General features: G+C 36.3%; 2 protein-coding genes across 3 annotated transcripts in view; both read right to left on the reverse strand.

Annotated features, from left to right (window-relative positions):
• LOC128177421 (YLP motif-containing protein 1-like) overlaps nt 1-4,552 on the reverse strand; it is a 36,689-nt gene extending 32,137 nt beyond the window's left edge. For both annotated transcript variants that reach the window (XM_052844132.1, XM_052844130.1), the window contains exon 1: nt 4,246-4,552. In XM_052844132.1, coding sequence (XP_052700092.1) covers nt 4,246-4,488 — 243 coding nt within the window. In that variant the 5' untranslated portion in view covers nt 4,489-4,552. The remainder of the gene's footprint in view (nt 1-4,245) is intronic.
• Nucleotides 4,553-6,908: 2,356 nt separating this feature from the next.
• LOC128177454 (protein dispatched homolog 1-like) lies at nt 6,909-15,516 on the reverse strand. The gene is made up of 10 exons (XM_052844164.1): nt 14,922-15,516; nt 12,284-14,076; nt 11,958-12,182; nt 11,756-11,878; nt 10,608-10,733; nt 10,287-10,410; nt 9,434-9,561; nt 8,739-8,816; nt 8,223-8,393; nt 6,909-7,427 (listed from the first exon to the last, which is right to left on the reverse strand). Exons 1-10 carry the CDS (start codon nt 15,079-15,081, stop codon nt 7,041-7,043), a joined length of 3,315 nt encoding a protein of 1,104 aa, XP_052700124.1. The 5' UTR covers nt 15,082-15,516; the 3' UTR covers nt 6,909-7,040.
• Nucleotides 15,517-20,426: the final 4,910 nt, after the last annotated feature.

Consider the following 20,426-nt stretch of genomic DNA (forward strand, 5'->3'; position numbering starts at 1 on the left):
ACATTTTCTTTAATTACATGCTATCACAATGATTTTCTGACGGTTAAAATATAATATATATGTGATAATGAAGGAATGTTACGATGCATAGCGGGGTATCGGTCCTGCCTGTGAACAGCATAGGTAATACGGCAGTATGATACCCCGTGCTTCAGCTAGGGAAAAAATATGTCCAAATCCTACAGGGATGTATAATACGCACCCCTTTCTCACAGTAAAAAATGCTGGGATAAAAGTATGCATTATATTCACCGGATTACGGTAATAAAAAAATATATAACATCATATATTAAGGGTCATTATAATTTATAAAATACATTGTTACTGTCTTGAAATATATGAATTAAGGTGGAAGGCTACATCGTCACAACATGTCTGACATCTGTTCGAAACGCCATTTTGTTCCGGATTATTAATATTTTGTCGTGGTACAAAATAGCTATACACCGTTAAATTGAACTCTTCTAACGAGGGAGATGATATAGGAATAAAGTCACTAAAACGCTTATAAGTATGTCAATTTTCTTCCTGTTTAAAGCTTTCAACTAACATTGATTATCAGCTGTTTTGTACGGAAAACGTGGAATTTATATAATTTACTGTTTCACCGCTATTGGCAATACATTTTAGTCATGTCATCTGCAACAGACGATCATACATTTGTGACGGATTATCTATATAGGTAAGCAGATATCATATTTTCACTTAAACTATATACATGTATGTAATATGATGAATATAAAACGAAAGTACAGTAAGTACGCTCTCTTGAGTTGATCCCAATTTCCCAAATGTAAAACATTTGCAGTAAACGACTTGCTTTGAAACTTAGACATTAAACTAATGTTTTTTTATTTAAATAGAAAAAGCTAGGTACATGTAGCAATAGCAGTGGAAGCCCGTATTTGCAAGCCAATTGACATTTCCACACATACATGTTTATCATTATGGACATCTAATGTATGTATTAATATGCGTATGGTTGTTGTTTATAATGGCTATTGTATATAAAAAAGTAAAAAGCAATTTCACTACTTATATTTTGTTTTGAATAGTTAAATATATAAAGCGTTCATCAAAAATATAACTTTTCATCTTCAAATATTATCATAAGCATTACAAATCTTATATATACATATTCAACATAGACCTGCTCCTTTTTTTTTTTTAATTTTTCTTCGTGAATTTTATTAATTAAAAAATGATCCCAAGATATTTGAGACCATGTAAAATAAAGAAAGACAACTCTTAAACAGGATCTTTCATACCAAGATTTTTGCAATAATTCAGTATTTTCTTTAATTTTTCAATTTCATTCAATTTCTTTTTTTCATCCTATTAACCAACGAATAATGTTTATATTTTCAGATTTTTGTGGGATTTTGTCCAGCAGTTTGCCTTAAAAGAATTTTTTTATATTTAAGTTTCATATTTATGTGGATTCCGATAAAAATCATACAAACTTCATTCATGATGATTTTGTCTTTTATTTCTAAACTTAATGACATTTCACTTTCATAAGAATTTTAAAACAGAAATGTTTAAAAATTTGATAAATAAGGGGTTATATGGAAGCAGACTGATATTTTAAAAATTCTCTAGAAAATAGAGTATTGTACGTTGAGGTCTATTATTGTTGAATACTGTGCCTATTATTAGTAACAAATGCATGCAACAAAAATCTCCTACACTTATTTGGTGTAGACATCCCCCTTAAGCTATATTTAGGCGGGTAAATAAAACATGACAGAGGGCTAGGCTTGCTGAACTCTCTTCAATTTTTCGACCCGAGCCCAAATATAGCTTATACTTCGAGACATGCAGGGGTGTGCAATTACCATCGCCCGACGCCCGGGGCTACCGATTTTAGAGGTCGGGCTAGCAAAAACATTAACTGTGGTAGCCCGTCGGGCTAGTAAATCATAGCCAGAGTTGGCAAAATATGCCGGTAAATTTGCAGTGTCCTAGTACGAAAAGTGTATCGTCATTGTTATCACAGAGGCATAATATCTGCTCCTTTTAAGTCATGATAGCCTAAAAATTTCTTAAGCATTTTTTTCTCGTGCTACATTCTTCTAAGAAAAAACACTCTGCTGTAAGTTTCACACTTTGAAGTTTTACCGACAGTGTTGACCTGACCAGTGGCTAGACGAGATAGTCACGCCTCACTGCACATAGCTTCCGTAGTTACCTGTGCAGCTGTTTCAAGTGACATCACTGTAAAATGATTCCTTTTTCTGTAATATGTATTCATTGGCATTTTTAAATATAATTTTTTTTAAAGAGAGAGAGAGAGAGAGAGAGAGAGAGAGATGCATTACAGAGATATTATAAATTTCTGCACTAACTATTCTCATGAACACATTTTAAAGTGACCTGCTTGGTGAATTAAAAAAAAATTCATATTCTGCATATTATTATTTGTGCATTTTCCATTATTTTTAATTAAAATTTACCATTACGTAATTAATTGCATAGTTGTATTTTGTAAATGGAAATTAAACAGGATAAAATGCATGCACACATAGATAGTTGCAGTGATTTTATAGAGTCTGTTCACATTCACAATGTTATGTTTGGGTTTTATTATATAAACGGTACCCAAACCAATTTTGTAACTAAAATGTGAGAGATCAATGAAGTTGAATATTTTTGAACTAGTCTACCACAGAAAACATGCAAGTAATAAATATTTCGTATATTAATAATTATATACTAACTAGTATCATACAGGGTTTTTTTTTATAAAATGAAATGTCGACATGTCCGAAATAGTCTGGCTAGTAACTTTGAATCTTGGGCTAGTAACTTTGGTACTCCCACTAGCCCCTGGGCTAGTGGCCAAATTTTGTAATTGCACACCCCTGACAAGTATGTTTATTCCACAATATAATATCAATTTTACCCATCAAACGAGCGATTTTCATCAAATTTCGCTGAATATCTGCATCTGAAACTATCATGCCATTGCATCAACCAAGCAAAAAGATAACATCACAATACAAATGAAACGGTGTGCGAAAGCATGCGTACTTGATCTGTACAGACTGTTCTCGGCCTTGTTAAACATTACAAGGAGATGTAAAGCAAGATATATCATATACGAACTCAATGTGACACGCAAACCATATGGCATATCCGATTTATGTGGTAAATTCAATTTACCACATAAATCAGATATGCCTTATGGTTTGCGTGTAACATTGAGTACATATATATATATGATATTTCTTGCTATACATTTCTTCGTAATGTTTAAATCCAACACATTGATAATGCTATCAACTGAAATTCAAAATGGTCTTACACAGCTTGTGTATTTATACCGAGCGCAGCGAGAGGCGGGCGAAGCCTCGCGAAGCCTCGCGAAGCGAGGATTAATGGTAACACGTATATATAAGAAAATCAGTGAAAAATGAAAGTTGAATCAGGGGTACTAAGGCCCAAAAAAATTTCTTCCAGCCCTGGGCGCCGCCATATTGGCAGCCATTTTGTTTTTAAAAAGTTAGTTCTATCATTGATTGACTGGCACTTATCGATGTTTATTGCCCCTAAATTCGATTAAATAAGTTACAGTGTTTCAATAGAAGGCAATTTGAATTAAAAGAAATTAAAAAAGGAAACTAGATAAGTTTCAATAGCGCTTCAATTATGAAACACGACTTGTTCTATGTATGTCTTATCAAAATACCGGTATCAGATGGAAAATAAAAACATTAACATCAAGGAACTGATCTTTTTGATACTGAATGAAGTATTCAATTTTATTACATTGGCATTCATATGAATTAAATTGATGAACAATAAAAGAAGAAATTAAAAAAAATTCGGAATCACGTAACTCTCTTCGGCTATTTCCGAAGACAAAACTTGAACATTATACGTCTGAAATATGACGTCATAATGTAGACTGAGCACGCGACGTTTAGTTTAACTTTGACGAATGATTTGAGTAGGCAACCATGCTGGCGGATCCTACTTTTTGCGTTTTTAATAGATTTTGTCTGCACTGTGTTAAATCTGCGCTCGATCGGTCCAACGGTCACACCGTTTACATATTATATATAGATGACGTAGAATTGGTTTTTTTTTGGCTTATTGAGGGACTGATTGATAAAAATTCATGTGCCTGTGGTTAAAGTTGGAGATGAACAGCTTGACTCTGGTTAGACCGCCAGCCCTGGCGTCCAATTTATCTCTGCTAGATTCTGAAGTCCATAGTCTTGTTTTTTTTAAGATGTTTACCTTTGTGTCTCCCCCTTCAGGTGGGGGTTCCGGTGGTAGGGGTGGCTTCTCGTCGGCGGGGGGCTCCGGTGGTTTGGCTTCTCCTCCCGTGGGTAGCGGCGGTGCAGGCTGTACAAATGTCCCCCATTGTTGGCCTCCCATCTGGTTCATCTGCTGCCATTGTAACATCTGCTGCTGATAGTTTGGATCTACTTGTCCATATATCGCATAACCCCCTTGGACGTTTCCCCAATTTGGGTACATTTTGATGGAAGTTAACTTTTTAAGAACCGCTTTCTTCTTACTTTAGTCTTTACCCTCGAAGCAATGGCCGCGCGGCGTGAGGTAATTAGTCGGTCGTTCGAAGAATGTGTCGATTGACTCTATTTGTTTGGGATTGGGATTTTTAACTTATTCAATATTCATGGAAAGCCTGTCCTTCTTTACAGAAAACACAAAAAAATTGTTTGTTTACAATTTAGTTTTATCATCACCTCTCAGAAATGCGTCCCCCGAAAATTATTGCAAGACGTCCGTTTTTTTCTTCTAAAAATGATAAGTTTTAGAAATTAGAATTGGATTAATATATGTTTTAAAAAATATATCATATCAAATATCACATCAATATTATTTGGCAAATTGTTTAAATAAGTACGCTTTGTGGACCTGACATATATCAGAATACAATCCGAAGAAATGCTGTAGGGTCTTTTCTTTTTTTCTTTTTTTTTTTTACTTTTTTATGAACTAAACTAAATAAAAGAGTTAATTCTATAAAACGACATCTGGGGAAAAAAATTGGCAACACAAATGATATGCTGACAGAATACTTTTTACTCTATTAGGTCTAGACCCTGAATAAGGTTCATTTTTCCCTAAAAATCATATTCTGTTATGGTTTTCTGTGTATACATACGTCTATCAACAATGTTTGTCATCTTTAAACCATCGTACGTACTTTGTCTAAAGTTAGAAGTAGTAATAATATTAGTATTAGTAGTAGTTTCTTTGATTTGATCACGCCCCGACCGAAATTATCACCTCATAATACTCAAAGTGTGATTCCTTATTCCTTTATTAATTCCTAGCTCTCTGACTGCCTGCGTGATTGCCAAAATTTTATAAAAATAAAACGAAGTACAATATCTGATAGCTAAATCATCGTATTGAAAACAGCAATAATTGGATAATATATTAGGATAAATGCCATTTTATGGATGATGTGACCCTGAACTAGGTAAATGACACGGGTCAGGGTCATGACACAGCAGGTTAAAATTGTGTACTCTAGCTTATCATTATGTTTTTTCATTAAAATTTCTATTCTCTTTAAGAAGTGGACAGGCATACATGTATGTAGCCAATGCCTGTCCACTTCTCAAAAGAAAAAATAAAATTTCATTTTAAAATTGACGAGAAAGCGAGGGTTGTCAAAATGATGAGAAATCATTGGCTTTCTATATATTAATTAAAAAATAAATTGTTCTAACCAAAAAGGATTTTGGTTAAAGATTTAAAGAGTTGATCAGGCGATGACCTCATTTAAATCATTGTCATGCTACACGGATTTGGGTATAAAGTACGCATGTCCTCGGGATAAATAGAATCAACACACCGTAATCAAATTACACCACCGTAACAGTCAAAAATAGACAGAAAAAAATACCAGATAGTATTTCAGATAATTGTGTCTGACACGCAATAATTCTTTTTAAATATCAGTACGCATGCACTACTTGTGTGAATACGATGATACATGTATTTGTAACTTTTTAGACTGGCTTCTTTACATTATCAAAATATTCGAGCGTATTCAAATCACTTATCATAAATTAAAAATTGAAAACAAATTCTTTTATTAATTCTTCATTCTACACCAATTATGCGTTAACACCCCCCCCCCCCCCCCCAAAAAAAAAGAAAGAACAAAAAGGCGCTTGCTTAGGCATCTTCCCAAGTCAAGAGTTGGTGGAGAGCAGAATGGACCGAAAACACTTGGCTAGCGAAGATGTTGCTTAGGTGATTTAGCAATTCTCAATCCTTGTTGTCCCCCGAATGCAAATCCTCGCTGAACGTTTTCACTATTACGAATTTTACTATGTATTTTAAAAAATCCCGTTATCTTAATGCATAGACAACTCCCCTATGTAGCCCTAGACCGATGTGTACACGGTAATTGCTCTAACGTTTATTTCTCATTAATTATTGTTTGGTCTTGCATTTATTCCAATTGTGATCGAGGATACGTTATGTACAGTCATGTTGTAAATTCTGAATTTACCGGGTGGCAGTAAATAAAAACATTACAACATGTCAGTTAGTTGTCATGGTGTATTTACTGCCACCCGGTAAATTCCCAATTTACAACATGACAGCATGAACAATTAACTTGTTCTAGTTAAAACCATTGCAGGATTAGGAATGTTCGGGTACGTACATGTATACTGAGTATTACAACACGTGTTTACCTTCAGTCAGAACTAATAGTCAGATCGTTCGTCAATCATACAATGTAAACCTAAACACCATCAGGAGATAAAAAAAAATCTCACTGATAAAAAAAACCCCGCTGTGAAAACAATATAAAACAAAAGCAACTTTATTTGCATTGAATCCATAGTATGATGGTTTGTCGTCTGTAATAAATAAATCAACAATTTATAAAACCATAAGACAAATGTAACAAAAAGGATAAATGAATGAAATATCATATCCATCATCAGTAAATATGTAACAACAAAATGTAAATTTGATTCACTTTGACATTGACATTCAATTTGATTGTTAAAATACTAGTTCTTTATAGAACTATATTGTCAACTCGTCTTGCCTGAGCCTCTTTTTAAGAGTTTTTCTTTACACTTCCGGAATAAAACTTTTAAATTCCCCGTATTGCCTTGTGGGCCAATGAGCCCAACAAGCAACGTAAAAAGTCCCAACGAAAAAATCAGAGAAAATCCGATTGTACAGAACATGAACACCCCGAACTGCATGAAGAACTGAATTTCTGCCGCGAACATAAAGAGAGATGCTCCGAGTGTAGTACAAGCACCCGAGAAAACCGAAGGCCCCATCTCCTCTAACATGTCACGTGTTCGACTGTATCTGTCCGTGTGAAGTGACAATATGTATCCCTCCGCCAAGTGAACAACATAGTCCACGGCAAGCCCGACAACTAAGCACATGTTTAATGACGTCAGCAGCTGAAAAGACAAAACAAGACATATAAATAATGAACAAATATGTGCACACAAACAATAAGGTATATCCCTCTAACTATTTTTAGGAATCGGTAGGACCAAAATAGTTCCTATACTTGCAGAGTGTATATACATTTATTGGGACATTTTTAATCAAAATGCTTGACACATGTAAGAAAAGAGGATTTGCAATTTTAAAAGGACGTGTCAAAATTGATTATCATTTGAAGAAAAGAATTGAAATTGTTTGATGTACACCCTTTCCAAATTTGTGAAATTCCCTAATTTTACTTTCATTTTCAGAGTTTTTCAATTTGCCGGAAAACGAATCTGACTTCACACCACGAAATTTTAACAGGAAAGACACAATTTGATGAGCTTTCATTCAAGAGGTCCCTCGTCGCTGAACGAAAATTAAGGCCGGAGCTATGGACCCTAACGTAAACATCACCACCTATGGAAAATGCATAAGTGGACTATACCCAGATCAGGAAAATGACGTTTGCAAACATTACTATTTAGAGCAATTGTTACAAAGGCTTGGAATTTAAGGTAGTTCTGTCAAATAGCAATGTGACGTATTTCAAATTTCAATTTTATTGTGGCCCTTTCGGTCATAGCTCATTGAATCCAGTTTGGCCAACATAATCTGTACATATTTTGCTTGGAACCAACGTCATAATGCAAGAGGTGAACAGTTACATCAAACCGAAAGTCCACGGTAATTTGAAAATGGCTCAAATTACAACTATATATAAGACTTTTATCCCGGCTCTATTTAAGTGGATCAGAGCTTACCCCGAGCTTCCAGCCGGCCAGGGGGATAACCCCGATGACACAGACGGTGGTGCAGCAGATGGACAGGGTGGCCAGGAACCCGATCAGCACGTTCATGGTGGACAGTGACAGGATGGGGAAGGCCAGCCCCACCCCGATCAGGATCCCCAGTAGGGCGTTGTCAGCAAGACTCTGCAACGACACAGGACATACATGTATATAAACCACTGGGTAAGTGACCAAGAAATAAATACTTGTACAAGGTCAAAGATAGAGAAATATAGTGCTTGAAATAAGGCTGTAGTTTTCAAGAAAGGGTTCCAAATATGTGTAAATTATTTGAAGTGTTCAAAGCCAAACTCGGCAGTGACCAAAATAAGGCAAAGAAATAAAATATTGGAAATAAAGCAAGATTAAAAGACCAGATTAAAAAAAAAGGACACCATATAAATATGTTTAAAGTCCTATAACTATAAATGAAATCTACATTAAGAGTTCAAGGGCCAGGTTTACAGCAACCTGTAGGTGATGACTGACCTTGAGGACGTAGAACCAGTGCCATGAGTCACGTGTCAGCTGGAAGCCATTGTTTACTCCGGCAGGCATCATGGACATCTAAAGACAACAAATCCCTATATGTTATCATAGCAGTGATGACAGATACCGGTATAAACAAGAGACTGTAACATTTGTACAGACTCCCACTAAATGTCGTGCTATCTTAGCTGTTATGTACGGATATGACTACTGCAATAGCCCAACAACGCACGAGTTCAAAAGAAAGTCCTGTCACACAGCACGCGGTTGTGCTTACACAACTTTGATGTACGAAGCATTGTTCAGCAATGGTGTGCTGTGTGAGGTTGTTTTAGCGCGTATTTTTATCAGGAGTGTTAGCGCGAGAGCGTATTGTGTAAAGTTATGTTGTGTGAAGTTGTGTAACGCTTTGGCAAGTTCTGTTGCGATGTGCTGTGTGGTATTGCGTTGAGTTTGCGCAGTGGCGTTTTGTTTGCAGCTTGACGGAAAGATCCATGTTTTGTTTTTTTAGCTTTTGCCAATGGCCCAATCAGAGCAACATAAATCTGATGTTAGAAACAAACCGCTGCAATTGTGCAACCCTGTCACCATGGACGGCATTATAAGCATTACGACGGTACTGAACATACTTGATGGGAGTGAAAACAATCCACTGAGACGTTAACATCAAAATAAATCAACCCGCGGATAACTACCCTGTTATTGACCAGCTCCTCCCAGCGCTGTACGATGGGGATCCCCTTGGAGTAGCCCGTTGTCCGGCGGTTGATAGTCGTGTTTACGCTGACAGCTAGGTACTTCAGCTTGTTCCCGTAAAATATTGCTACACAAAGGGACAAACGACACAGTTTAAGAATGAAACCGACGACAGAATTTTGAATATTGATGTTGTAAATAAATAGCAACTATACTCTGTCCCGAGTTTTTGCTTCCACCACTTTTTTTGCTTGATATTTCAATAATAGTAAATACCTCAAACTACGTTCATCCACTAATATAAAAAATGTCCAGATTATCTGGTTTGAAACGCCCCCTCTACCGCTTCAGGTTTCAATACACATCCCAAAATTGAAAGTCTACGGATATTTTGCATTGCATCAGCCATTAAAAAGCCCGGATGATAACTTTAAAAAAATTGCGCGAGGTATCCCGAGTACTTCCGAATGGAGAAAAGATGTAAACATTTTCCATTATAAATCTCCATAAGAAAATTGTTTTCGTTCCTGTGAAATTTTATGAGTAAAAAGGGATAATTGTTCAATGAAGATATCTTGGATATATTTCCTTTCATCGATTTCAAATGTATTTCTTTCACATGTATGTGTATTTTCATTAAAAATCATCAAAAATTGGTGGAAGCAATAACTTGGGACAGACTTTAAGCTCTGACCTATAGTTAAGAAACTTTGTGGCTTTCTGGATTTAATTTGACAAATATTTTATTGCGTATTCAATTTAAATTCAACGGAAATGTGTTTCGTTTGTTTGTTTGTTTTGTTCTTTTTTTTTAATGCATAGTTGTAGACCGTTTCGGTCTATTTCACTCACAGCTGTCCGTTTTCAGGGCTGTACTGTACGTGGAGTTTTCTTCCCCAAACAGATCATTGTACATTCCGTAGTCTGCCGTGAAATTCCCCGAGTAACCATTGTACATCCAATACTGCATAGGTATCTGTCAATGACGTCATCAGAATTTAATTAGTATACCAACATTAAGGAATGAACAGGTCCGCATTACTCAAATACTTACACTGCTCATTCAGTGTATTCGTAAATAAGGCGAATCATAAAAAACTTCAATCTTTTTTCAAGCACACCATGCAAAAAAGAACAGTATTGATTTATATTTAGAATTTGAAATACACTTACTGACAGGAAGTGAGGGTACGAGGAGAAACCGGAAGTGTCGTAGAATGACGTCTGTGCATTCATGAAGGCAAGGGTCTTGGTGGAGTCCCAGGGTAGGGACAAATCCAGTCCGCCGATAGAAAGAGACTGGAAAACAACAATGTTAGTATAAAATAATAATATCAATTCACAATAAAACCAATTGGTATTTCTATGACTAAACCCTGCAACTGGAAGATATTGTATGGAAATAATTACATGTATATCATATCATATAATGTTGACATCAATTTCAACGTCAGAGAGTGACTGATAGACATAAACACTTCAAATATTAATACTTGTCATCAAACTCGTGCGACCAATTGTTACCGAGTGTAAGTTTTTGTTGCAGAAGTATATCACTGAATAATTGTCACTGTAATTGATCTTCAGCGGACACAGACAACTAAAGGTTTAAATATAAGTTAAAACGACGTCAATGTATTTGGAAAAAGCTTGGAAGATATTGTCAGGTGACAACTAGTATCACACGGTCACAATGTTATAGCGAAGGAAAAAGTCGTTTCAAAATCGTCGTTTTACATTTTTATGTAAATCACAGAACACGTGACATCTTTTAGTCTAAATATAATTTTAGACCAAGATCAATAAATTCAAAAATTAATCAATTTGCATTGTACTTTCAATTTACCCCATTTAAGAAAAGCAAAATCAAGATCTATTTCTGAATACGTCGTTGGTTTTGAAGATGTTCAGTCCTTGTTTAAATAGCACAAAGTCCTTGTTTTAAAATAGACGCTTACAAAAAAATGCACTCCTTAATGCTATGTAAGTTCATAATCCGACAAAACTCCTTTTATTAGTGTATAAAGCCTTTAAACAATCGTGGCCTGTAATATCCTGTATTTTACCTTAGAACAAATCATTTTCTAACAGCGGAATATTGATTTCCTTTCATTGGCGTGTTACTGACATCACTGTTAGAGTTCTGGGATAACAGCAATAATTTATTACACCAAGTACTAGCATTCATTTCCTGCTATAACTAAGGCTACCAAGAATTTAAAGCAAAAACCATACAATGGTGTCTTATTAAAAATTTCTACATGTCCTTTCAATTGTCTTGTCGATCAATGGAATAAAGAAAAATTTCAAATCACCCCTACCTTCAGATAAGTTTCCAGATCTCTCGTGAAACAAGCCACTTCCGGATTTCCGGACGTGTCCGTTTTAATGTTGTATTTACTTATGTCAGATGATGTCATATTGTAGAAAAAATCACAGAAATCCTGTAAATATTAGAATTCAAGTAAATGAATGAAGATAATAATTATGATTTACTTTGTGATGTGTTTGGAGACCGCCTACCTTTAGAGCCTGCTGATTGGCCACGGGGTTGGGGTCGAATGAGGCATCGTACATCTGGGTGCCCCGACAGTCAATGGAGGAGAAATGGCAGTCACTGCGGTCCTTGAGGGACAATCCCCAAACTATGTTGACCGTCAGCAAGTTGTCGTCCACATTCTGTACAAAGGAGTAGAGCTCTTTGTCCATGGCCTGGGTGTAGAAATGGGACTTCTTGTAGATCTGGAGCTGTAAAAGACAAAAGCAACTGTCGGACTGTCGTATCGGAGGAAACAAGACCTAACGGAGTTATAATGCAGCAGAACAAAGCGGTAGATGATACTACCTACCTGTTCGTTGTCTGGCTCCAGGGTGGAGGCCGAGTAAGCGAAGACCCCCACGATTATTGCAAAGATCGGGAGAGCCACGCAGCGCGTGATTTTATGGGTGACAAATCGACAGTAGTAGTCTCTGAAGAAAACGACCAACTTCTTCTGTTTCTTTTTGTGCAATGCCTTTATCATCATTGCGTCTTTTTCGTGTTTACCACTGCTATGGGCCGAATTAGGTTTACCGTTTGCGATGACATTGCCGTTTGCAATGTTACCATTTGCACTCCCATTTGACATGATAGCTTTACCATTACTTATATGTCCATTGGAATGTCCATTCATAACGATTGATTTTTCTCTGACATTTGGAATTGGGACACCATTGACAGTGATGTTTATAACGGGGGAGTCCTCTGTGGGGCTCTCTTTTTCATTCACGGTCATTTCAACTTCTGTGATGACGTACACCTCGTTGCAATTTCCCTTGATTTCTTTCTCTGAAGGATTTTCCTTTTTCTTGCATTTTCGGCAACATGGACAGGTCCATTGTTCGTATTTAATGTGATAAACAGTAACTACAGTGGGGAAGAAGATTATCACGGACAAATAGTTATAAATCACGAGGAGTCCCGAAAACACACCAAACGAACGCGTTGCTAGAAGAGGTGATATGGCACTTGAGAAAAACGCTACTGACGTAGTCAGTGACGTAATCAACATGCTGAGGACAGACTTTGAATAAGTGTCCGACAGACGATGCGCCAGACTGGGATAGGAAGAGAACCCCGTCAGTCTCCAGTTATCATAAAACACAAACAAATCGTCTGCACCGATTCCGAGAATAATGAATATAGACAAAATGTGAAAGAAACCGAAATATTGGAAGTCAATGATACCCGTGTAAATGATGTTTGTCCCTAGAAAGCTCAGTAGAATACTGATGATGGCCCACCCAGCGATCCAAAAGGACCTGGTGTGAAACAGCATGAAGCAGAAAATGAAGAGCATGCTTCCCACGGCGCACAACATGTCCATTATGGCTTGCCGTAGAACGTCAGACAGCCACAAGTTTAGGGAGTGAAAATAAAATTTAAAATCCTCCGTAGAATCATCCACGTGTTTTTCCAAGATTGTCTTTATTTTCTTTAAATGAACAAGAGTCTCAGTTCTCCATGTTTTCAAAGCACACTTAGTAGTGCCCGAAATAGAGCACCCGGCCGCCATTATAGAGCGAGTAAGCGTTCCATGAGCGTGGGTCGCAGATAAACTGTATCCTTTCGGAAGAAAGAACAAAAAGTCAGACTTCGTATCATTGTTTGTGAAGGCTTCATACAGAACCCCCGGTATGTTGTTAAAATTAGGGTCATCCAATGTAGCACTGATGTGTTTATAAGTTCCATCAAAATAACGCAAGATGGACTGAAAAGGTTTGCACACAAGAGAAGAATTATACGTCATACAAATAGGTGAAAAAGAGGTTGAGCTCGCGAGCTCATTCTCTATCGTCTGCATCCTCTGTAGATTTGATTTTGTGAAGACGTTTCCGCCGTCTGTGTCGTAATACAAGTCCACAGATGAGTAGACGGCATAGAGGCCCCTCTCGTACGTCACGAAGCCCTGGTTACTCAGGGTCCTCTTAAATCGGTTGTCGTAATCGTTTCTATCCCGCCAGGCGTAGTCTCGAAGTCTGTACGGGATGTCGTAAAGCTCCATCGGAAGTTTCTCAAAGTTTGTAGGAAAGAGGTTGAACCCTGACCCCAAGAGGATCCCGGATATGATCATCATGGCGAAGTGGCAGAGTAATGTGATCACTGAAAGAGAAATTAGGTGAAGACTGAGACTAGGGATATGGTTATTGGTAATTACGGTTTGTAGTGCCCTCTGCAACGGGCCATAACTCTCTTATATGTGATGATAATTATATCAATATGCATGTCATAATTAAGTTTATGCAGCGAATAACAGTACAAGTTGGAATTGTCTTTTCAATGCCAATGACAAGGATAAAATTCAAAACTCTAAACATATCATAGAACTCTATCTCGCAATTAGCCTGAGTGAGCGTACTTTCCCTCATCACCCAATACCATGTCATTGAGACAGGGTTAACCTGATAGAAATGAAGTTTCTACTTAACAATGCTGTATTGCAGAAACTGTAATAGATCTTGTCTGATACACGAAATGGTATTGTGTACAGCTTTAGTACTTTGTCATTATGTGACATTGTCCTTTTAAAAAGGAAAAATGCAGGTTAACTTTGAATTTAAATAAATCGATGAATTTTTCGTATTATAATCTCCTCACAAAACTATGAGATCGGCGTTTATATTGCATTGGATATTATTTAAAGTTTAGGTTCGTTTTAAACTGGCATGTAACTAAACCTTAGTTCATATGGACGCTATGTTTTGTCTTTTATTGGGGACAGTTATCCATGAGACAGCAAAGATATAGATCAATCGGGTTAACGGCGACACAATCTATGTTTAGAACCGCCACTGCAAAATCAGGGAAACAAACAATTTACAAACATTTCTAAACATTTCTAATTCATAAATCTTTTACAAATCGAACAAGGAAACTATCCTATCGCGGCACCTATCAATAATAAATACATCATGTTAAAAACGAAACTCGGGAACAACACAGCTTACCGAAGCACTTGATGGGATGGTTGGCTACAATTCTACAGTAAAAGAACGGCTTCTTTTCCCGCCGGGCTCTGTCCAGGTCTGTCGTACTCCCCATAGTGGATTCCCGGCTGGGGGATACCTTGGATGGACAGGTGTCGCGTCCTGGGGATTCCGTTGTCATGGTAGATGGTCCAACTACGGATGGAACCCTATTCCATTCTACCCGGTACCTCTGTAGAAACAGGGGGCTTCCACACAGACTCTAAGACGACTTCCTCTTCCAGTAGAAGCTACTAGTTTCTGATAATGCGCACCACGGCTAGAGTTGTTATATACCCGATATAAGTGCACGTGTACTCACAAGTGGTTGCATTGGTAGATTTTTAAACACACGGCAAGAAGGTTTTGTAATTTTAAATCGGTTTAGTGATTTCATGGTCGAAGAACTTCACACATTTAACCTCAGTCTTACACATACAAAGCATTTAACTGTCACGCTTGCCAAAAGTAGATAATTGATTAGTAATCCAACAGACTCTATCATGTAGATGTACATAGATTGTATGGGTATATTCCTTTTCTAATGTAGAGACCAGGGTAGCTAGAACAGAATCGCTGCGTTTTTGCCTGTTGTTAGTAATCAATAATCCAGATCGTTAGTGGGCCCGTTAAAGGAGTCGATAATGAGGCAGAGACTGCTACAGAGTAGATACCTAGTCAGTCATAACCAGAGTAATGCTCATCCAATTACAGACAATGACAGTTTCTTTAGTCTCTTAACTGCATAATTTACAATGTTTAGAAAAGCCACGTCTAAGGAACTCCCCCATAAGATAAAATTAAAAAAACGAAACAAAAGAAGAAAACCAGTATATTGTTCCTTGCACCGACTGTCATGTTGTAAATGTTGTATTCACTGTCACCCGGTAAATGCTAAATTTACAACATAATATAACTAACACAACAAAATGAGGATATATGATAGTGCCCATTATATAGTATTTTCTCATCCTCTTTAAGAGAGAGAGAGAGAGAGAGAGAGAGAGAGAGAAATATATAATTTGTTAGATTAAAGCAATATTTAGAATGCAGTTGATTTTTTTTTGTAAGAGGATGATAATTGGGGTAGAATTAGTAAGGTAAATCACATAGATTAACGATCTATACCGTCGTAATTGTTTACTGAATTTGATAAACATGTATATACTGCTATGGTGGACACTAAGTTCATCTCTATTAACTTTTCTGTCAAAGCATTCCTGTCTGCGTTTTTCTCTCTTCATTTTCCCTCGAGACTGTTTCCCGCGTAATTTTACCCGAAAAGCGCAACCGACCGATAAAGTGAATCTAATGTTAATTTATCTGACATTTAAGAAATGCAGTTCATATTAGTTTTCTAGATTTATTCCCAAGTTTTGCAAGATTTCTACAGGTTAATAAGGTTATTAATACTTTATCAATGTCTTTCTTTCATTTTTTTTATATAAGAAAAACAAATGAATGCAAGAGTTCTTAAATTTGAAAACCACGATCTATTACATAAGTGATTTTATGATTCAATAAAAGAAATTTAGAGACATAGTTCTTTAGGAAGTATTCAAGTACATGTATTCAACTCCCACATGCCCCTACCTTAATTAATCCCAAAGCAGAGGATTTATAAATATATTTTTTTTCAATTTAGTTTCAAATTAAAACTGTCCAATTTAAAGATGTCTCACCTAAATATACGTAATGGTGATATAAAGTAAAACCAGTTAGCGATATATTGATATGTTATCTCTAACAAGTCCTCTTATACTCTTTGGTTTGGGAATGACAGGGCTGACTTTTTGGATTTTTTTATTTTACCCTTGTAAGACATCAGTGAAAGGCAGTGCCTTTGATCGCGTCCATAGTGACAGGGATTTGTCATTCTCAAATCACTTCAAGATTACTAATCTCCGGAAGGAACAGGGCTTCTCCTTGTAATCTCGTTATCATGAGATCTGAATCAGAAACTGATATTCTAATTGCTCCCCATATTTGTGCCCTTTTCTTATGATTTGGTTTTTTAAATTCACTTTCCGATTTTCTGTAATGAATTCACAGACGGTAGGGCAGAACGGCATTTATCAGCCTAATAATAAATAAAAAATGGTGATTAAAAAGCAACGAGAAAAATTACAATTTCTAATAAAGGGAAATTCCTCGAGAACAGACCGTATTGCCTTTGATTTTCCGTCTGAAATAGAATTTGATGGACTTATCAGCCCGTTCTATCTGCCCCTGCAGTGGTTGCGCGGGTGCTGCGTGACCCCGTTCCCAGGTCTCGTTAGATGACGTCACACGGTGACCGGGTGCATGTCACCCCCCAGGCCCCGCTATCAGGCCTCACTCATCGGTCCTCTCGGTGCAGCCCCGGAAAAAAAATCCGGCATGTTTATTGAGAAAGCAGGTTCTTTATCTGAGGAAGTGAAGACATGAGGTGACGTAGTTCAGGTGTGCGTCGTTAGCGGACATTCATCATGATATGCTAATGTTCTAGTGCATCGCACCTTGCAACAGCTGATTTCAAATTTTACCGTACTGAACAAAGTTTCAAACTTTTGTGTTGAAAAAAAAAGGTTTTTGTCAGGTATACAAAGCACTCGGGGTTTCATGGGTACACGAGGAAGAAATTGCATTAAATAGCTGTCAGCGCTTTATTTTGTTTGTTTATTGATATAAATAAGATACAGATTATTTTGTAGTTCGAAAAATACGAGTATCATGGTATCTAATAAGTAGCCTCAGAATTACTTAGCATTATAAAAATTTGATCAGCTTTGAAATTTCCCTGATTCATTGCAAAATGAAATTGAAATATTGAATAAAAGACGTTTATTCCAAGACCATGGGAAACGAGGACGTTAAAGGGGGATGCTAATTTTGTGCGCGTCAGAAACGAAATTTTCCCAATTATTCAGAATCTTCATTGCCCCAGCCCCACTAAAGTTTTGCGCTTTTTAAAAACATATTTTGTTTGAGGGGAGAGGGCATTATCAAAATCGCTACTATGTCATGTTGAAAATTTTGAATGTACTGGGTGGGTGCAAATACAAAATTTACAACGTGCCAACTATGCCTTCAACATGCTTATAGATGCTAACTTTCAATTCCGTCGTGTGAAGGTGACTTTTCTACCAATGAAAACGAAAGACTTTTCCTTATTGTTTTTTTTTTCACACCTTAATTTAAGCTCTGCATGTACATGTAGTAGATGTAAAAATTTTGTACAGTTAATAAACCAATGTTTATTTACATGCCTCACCTCCATCTGTACAGCTTACAGAGTACATGTGTACATCTACTGCAGGTCCGAGAATCTACGCAAAACCGTGCTATATGTCATACAGTATACTAAAACAAAACAGGTAAATCTTAATTTACATTCTCATTATGTTTTATTATGATTTATTATGATTTTAATTTTGAGTTTTGACCTGATCTCACTTACATGCGCCCGGCCACTGAAAAAATAGTACCACTGGCACCGGTGGAACATTATTTATTTATATTTATTTATTTTCTAAACTGCAGGACAACCCATACGTCGTTTACGGAGCATATTTGAGAGGTGTAGCAGGTAATGAGGCCGGATCGTATCGAGAATGAAAGAGTTATGGAATAGCGATACGTTTACCATAGGTACACAAAAATTAGCTAACCGCTATACTATACTGTACATGTATATACATAAAACAACGAGATAGGATTTAGACTTATCCCAGGGTTTGCAGTCTAAGTCATTTCTCCTTCAAGGCAAAAGGGTTAGGACATTCTTGTGATAAATGATGGTAATGTCTTTTACTAATTAACAATTTTTTATTGTCAATGAGTCCATGACTAATTAGTCATGGACTCATTGACAATAAAAAATTGTTAATTAGTAAAAGACAGTAGTATTAAAATTTACTTTTTTTTGAGGTCATACATTCATTATACATACACGTACCTGTTTGTTATGTTTAATGTTGGTATCATACTGTATATGCAATGTAATTTAGCATTATAGATGTGCACGCATATTTCATGAGTAATTGAAAACAATTTCATCCTATCTAGAATTGTTTTTCTTTGGACTGAAATGTCACACTTTCATTGATTTAAACATGACACCTGACTCCCATATATACATGTATCTCTATGTCCGTCTGGTGAGAATTAATATTCGGCAATATGGCTGACGCTTCGCCTACCCATCTTAACATTTTCATTATTTAATACAGAATCCGCATTTTGTGAGTTCTTAGAATATTTGAAGAAGTTGCCCTTGAGATTACTTTAATTACTTTAATAACTAAATTAGAGTAGTTGACATTTGAATTGACGTGACATTGTTGTGTATGGAGCAGAAAAAAATGACAGCGTCAAGGTCTCACTTGGAAGTCCTCGGGAAGACAAATTACTTATTAGATTTGTTACTGATTTACTACATAAATATATCTGGCTGATCAATCTCATAGACTGAGTAAATAGACTAATAAGTAATAGTATACACATAGCACTAGTAACAGTCATACATTAATGTATGATTTTATTACAGCAGTTAATTGTGCAATACCAGTGGTATAAATCATATCTAACAGGATTCATCGATTAAAAACAAATAAAATATCAAAACAAATGGAACATCGAAACAAATAAAACATCAAAAGAAAATGAACATCAAAACAAATAATACACCAAAAACAAATGGAACATAAAAGCAAATAGTATATCAAAGAAATGGAACATCAAAACAAATAAAACATTAAAACAGATGGTACATAAAAACAAATGGAACATAAAAACAAATGGAACATCAAAAGAAATAAAACATCAAAACAAAATGAACATCAAAACAAATGGTACATCAAAGCAAATGGTACATCAAAACAAATGGAACATCAAAACAAATAAAACATCAACACATATAATGTCACTGCGACAATATTGTCCTAATCTATTATATAAATAGTGCCTGTTTGGGAGGGTAACAGTTGAAATTGACACCCCGAGAAAACCATTGGCAACCGACGCGAAGCGGAGGTTGACAATGGTTTTCGAGGGGTGTCAATTTCAACTGTTATCCTCCCAAACAGGCACTATTTATTTTGTTATACTGAATGTCTTTTTTAAAATTTTTAAGAAAATTTTACTGCTTTTATATAGGAATAACGTGAATTCTACAGCGAACCGTACGCGCATAATTTTCGCGCATGTAACATTTTTTAATGTTACCCGTTGCCAAGTGCGTTGCTAACGCTGAGGGTAATAGTAAATATTATTAACTGCGTCTTAACCAATCAGATTTCAGTATTTAACATGAAAGTATAACAAAACATAAGATTATCTATATACTGGTGTTGACTGAAATATGTCGCGTATTCTCCTCTGTGTGGCAGTTTGTATGCGATGGTATGGATACTGCATTAGGGACTGTTTGTATTGGTATAGAGCAGCCTGGAGGTTCCCTGTGATCTGTTGACAGATCCCCAGGATCTCCCAGGAGATGTCTCTGTA

Source organism: Crassostrea angulata, chromosome 3, assembly GCF_025612915.1.
Source record: "Crassostrea angulata isolate pt1a10 chromosome 3, ASM2561291v2, whole genome shotgun sequence".
Lineage (NCBI taxonomy): Eukaryota > Metazoa > Mollusca > Bivalvia > Ostreida > Ostreidae > Magallana > Magallana angulata.

Bases quoted from the DNA above. Each gene is read 5' to 3' on its own strand.
- LOC128177454 (XM_052844164.1), bottom strand. From the start codon at position 15,081: ATGACAACGGAATCCCCAGGACGCGACACCTGTCCATCCAAGGTATCC. The intron at 14,077-14,921 runs GTAAGCTGTGTT...TTTCTCTTTCAG, and splicing joins CCATCCCATCAAGTGCTTCG to TGATCACATTACTCTGCCAC. The intron at 12,183-12,283 runs GTAGGTAGTATC...TGTCTTTTACAG, and splicing joins TGGAGCCAGACAACGAACAG to CTCCAGATCTACAAGAAGTC.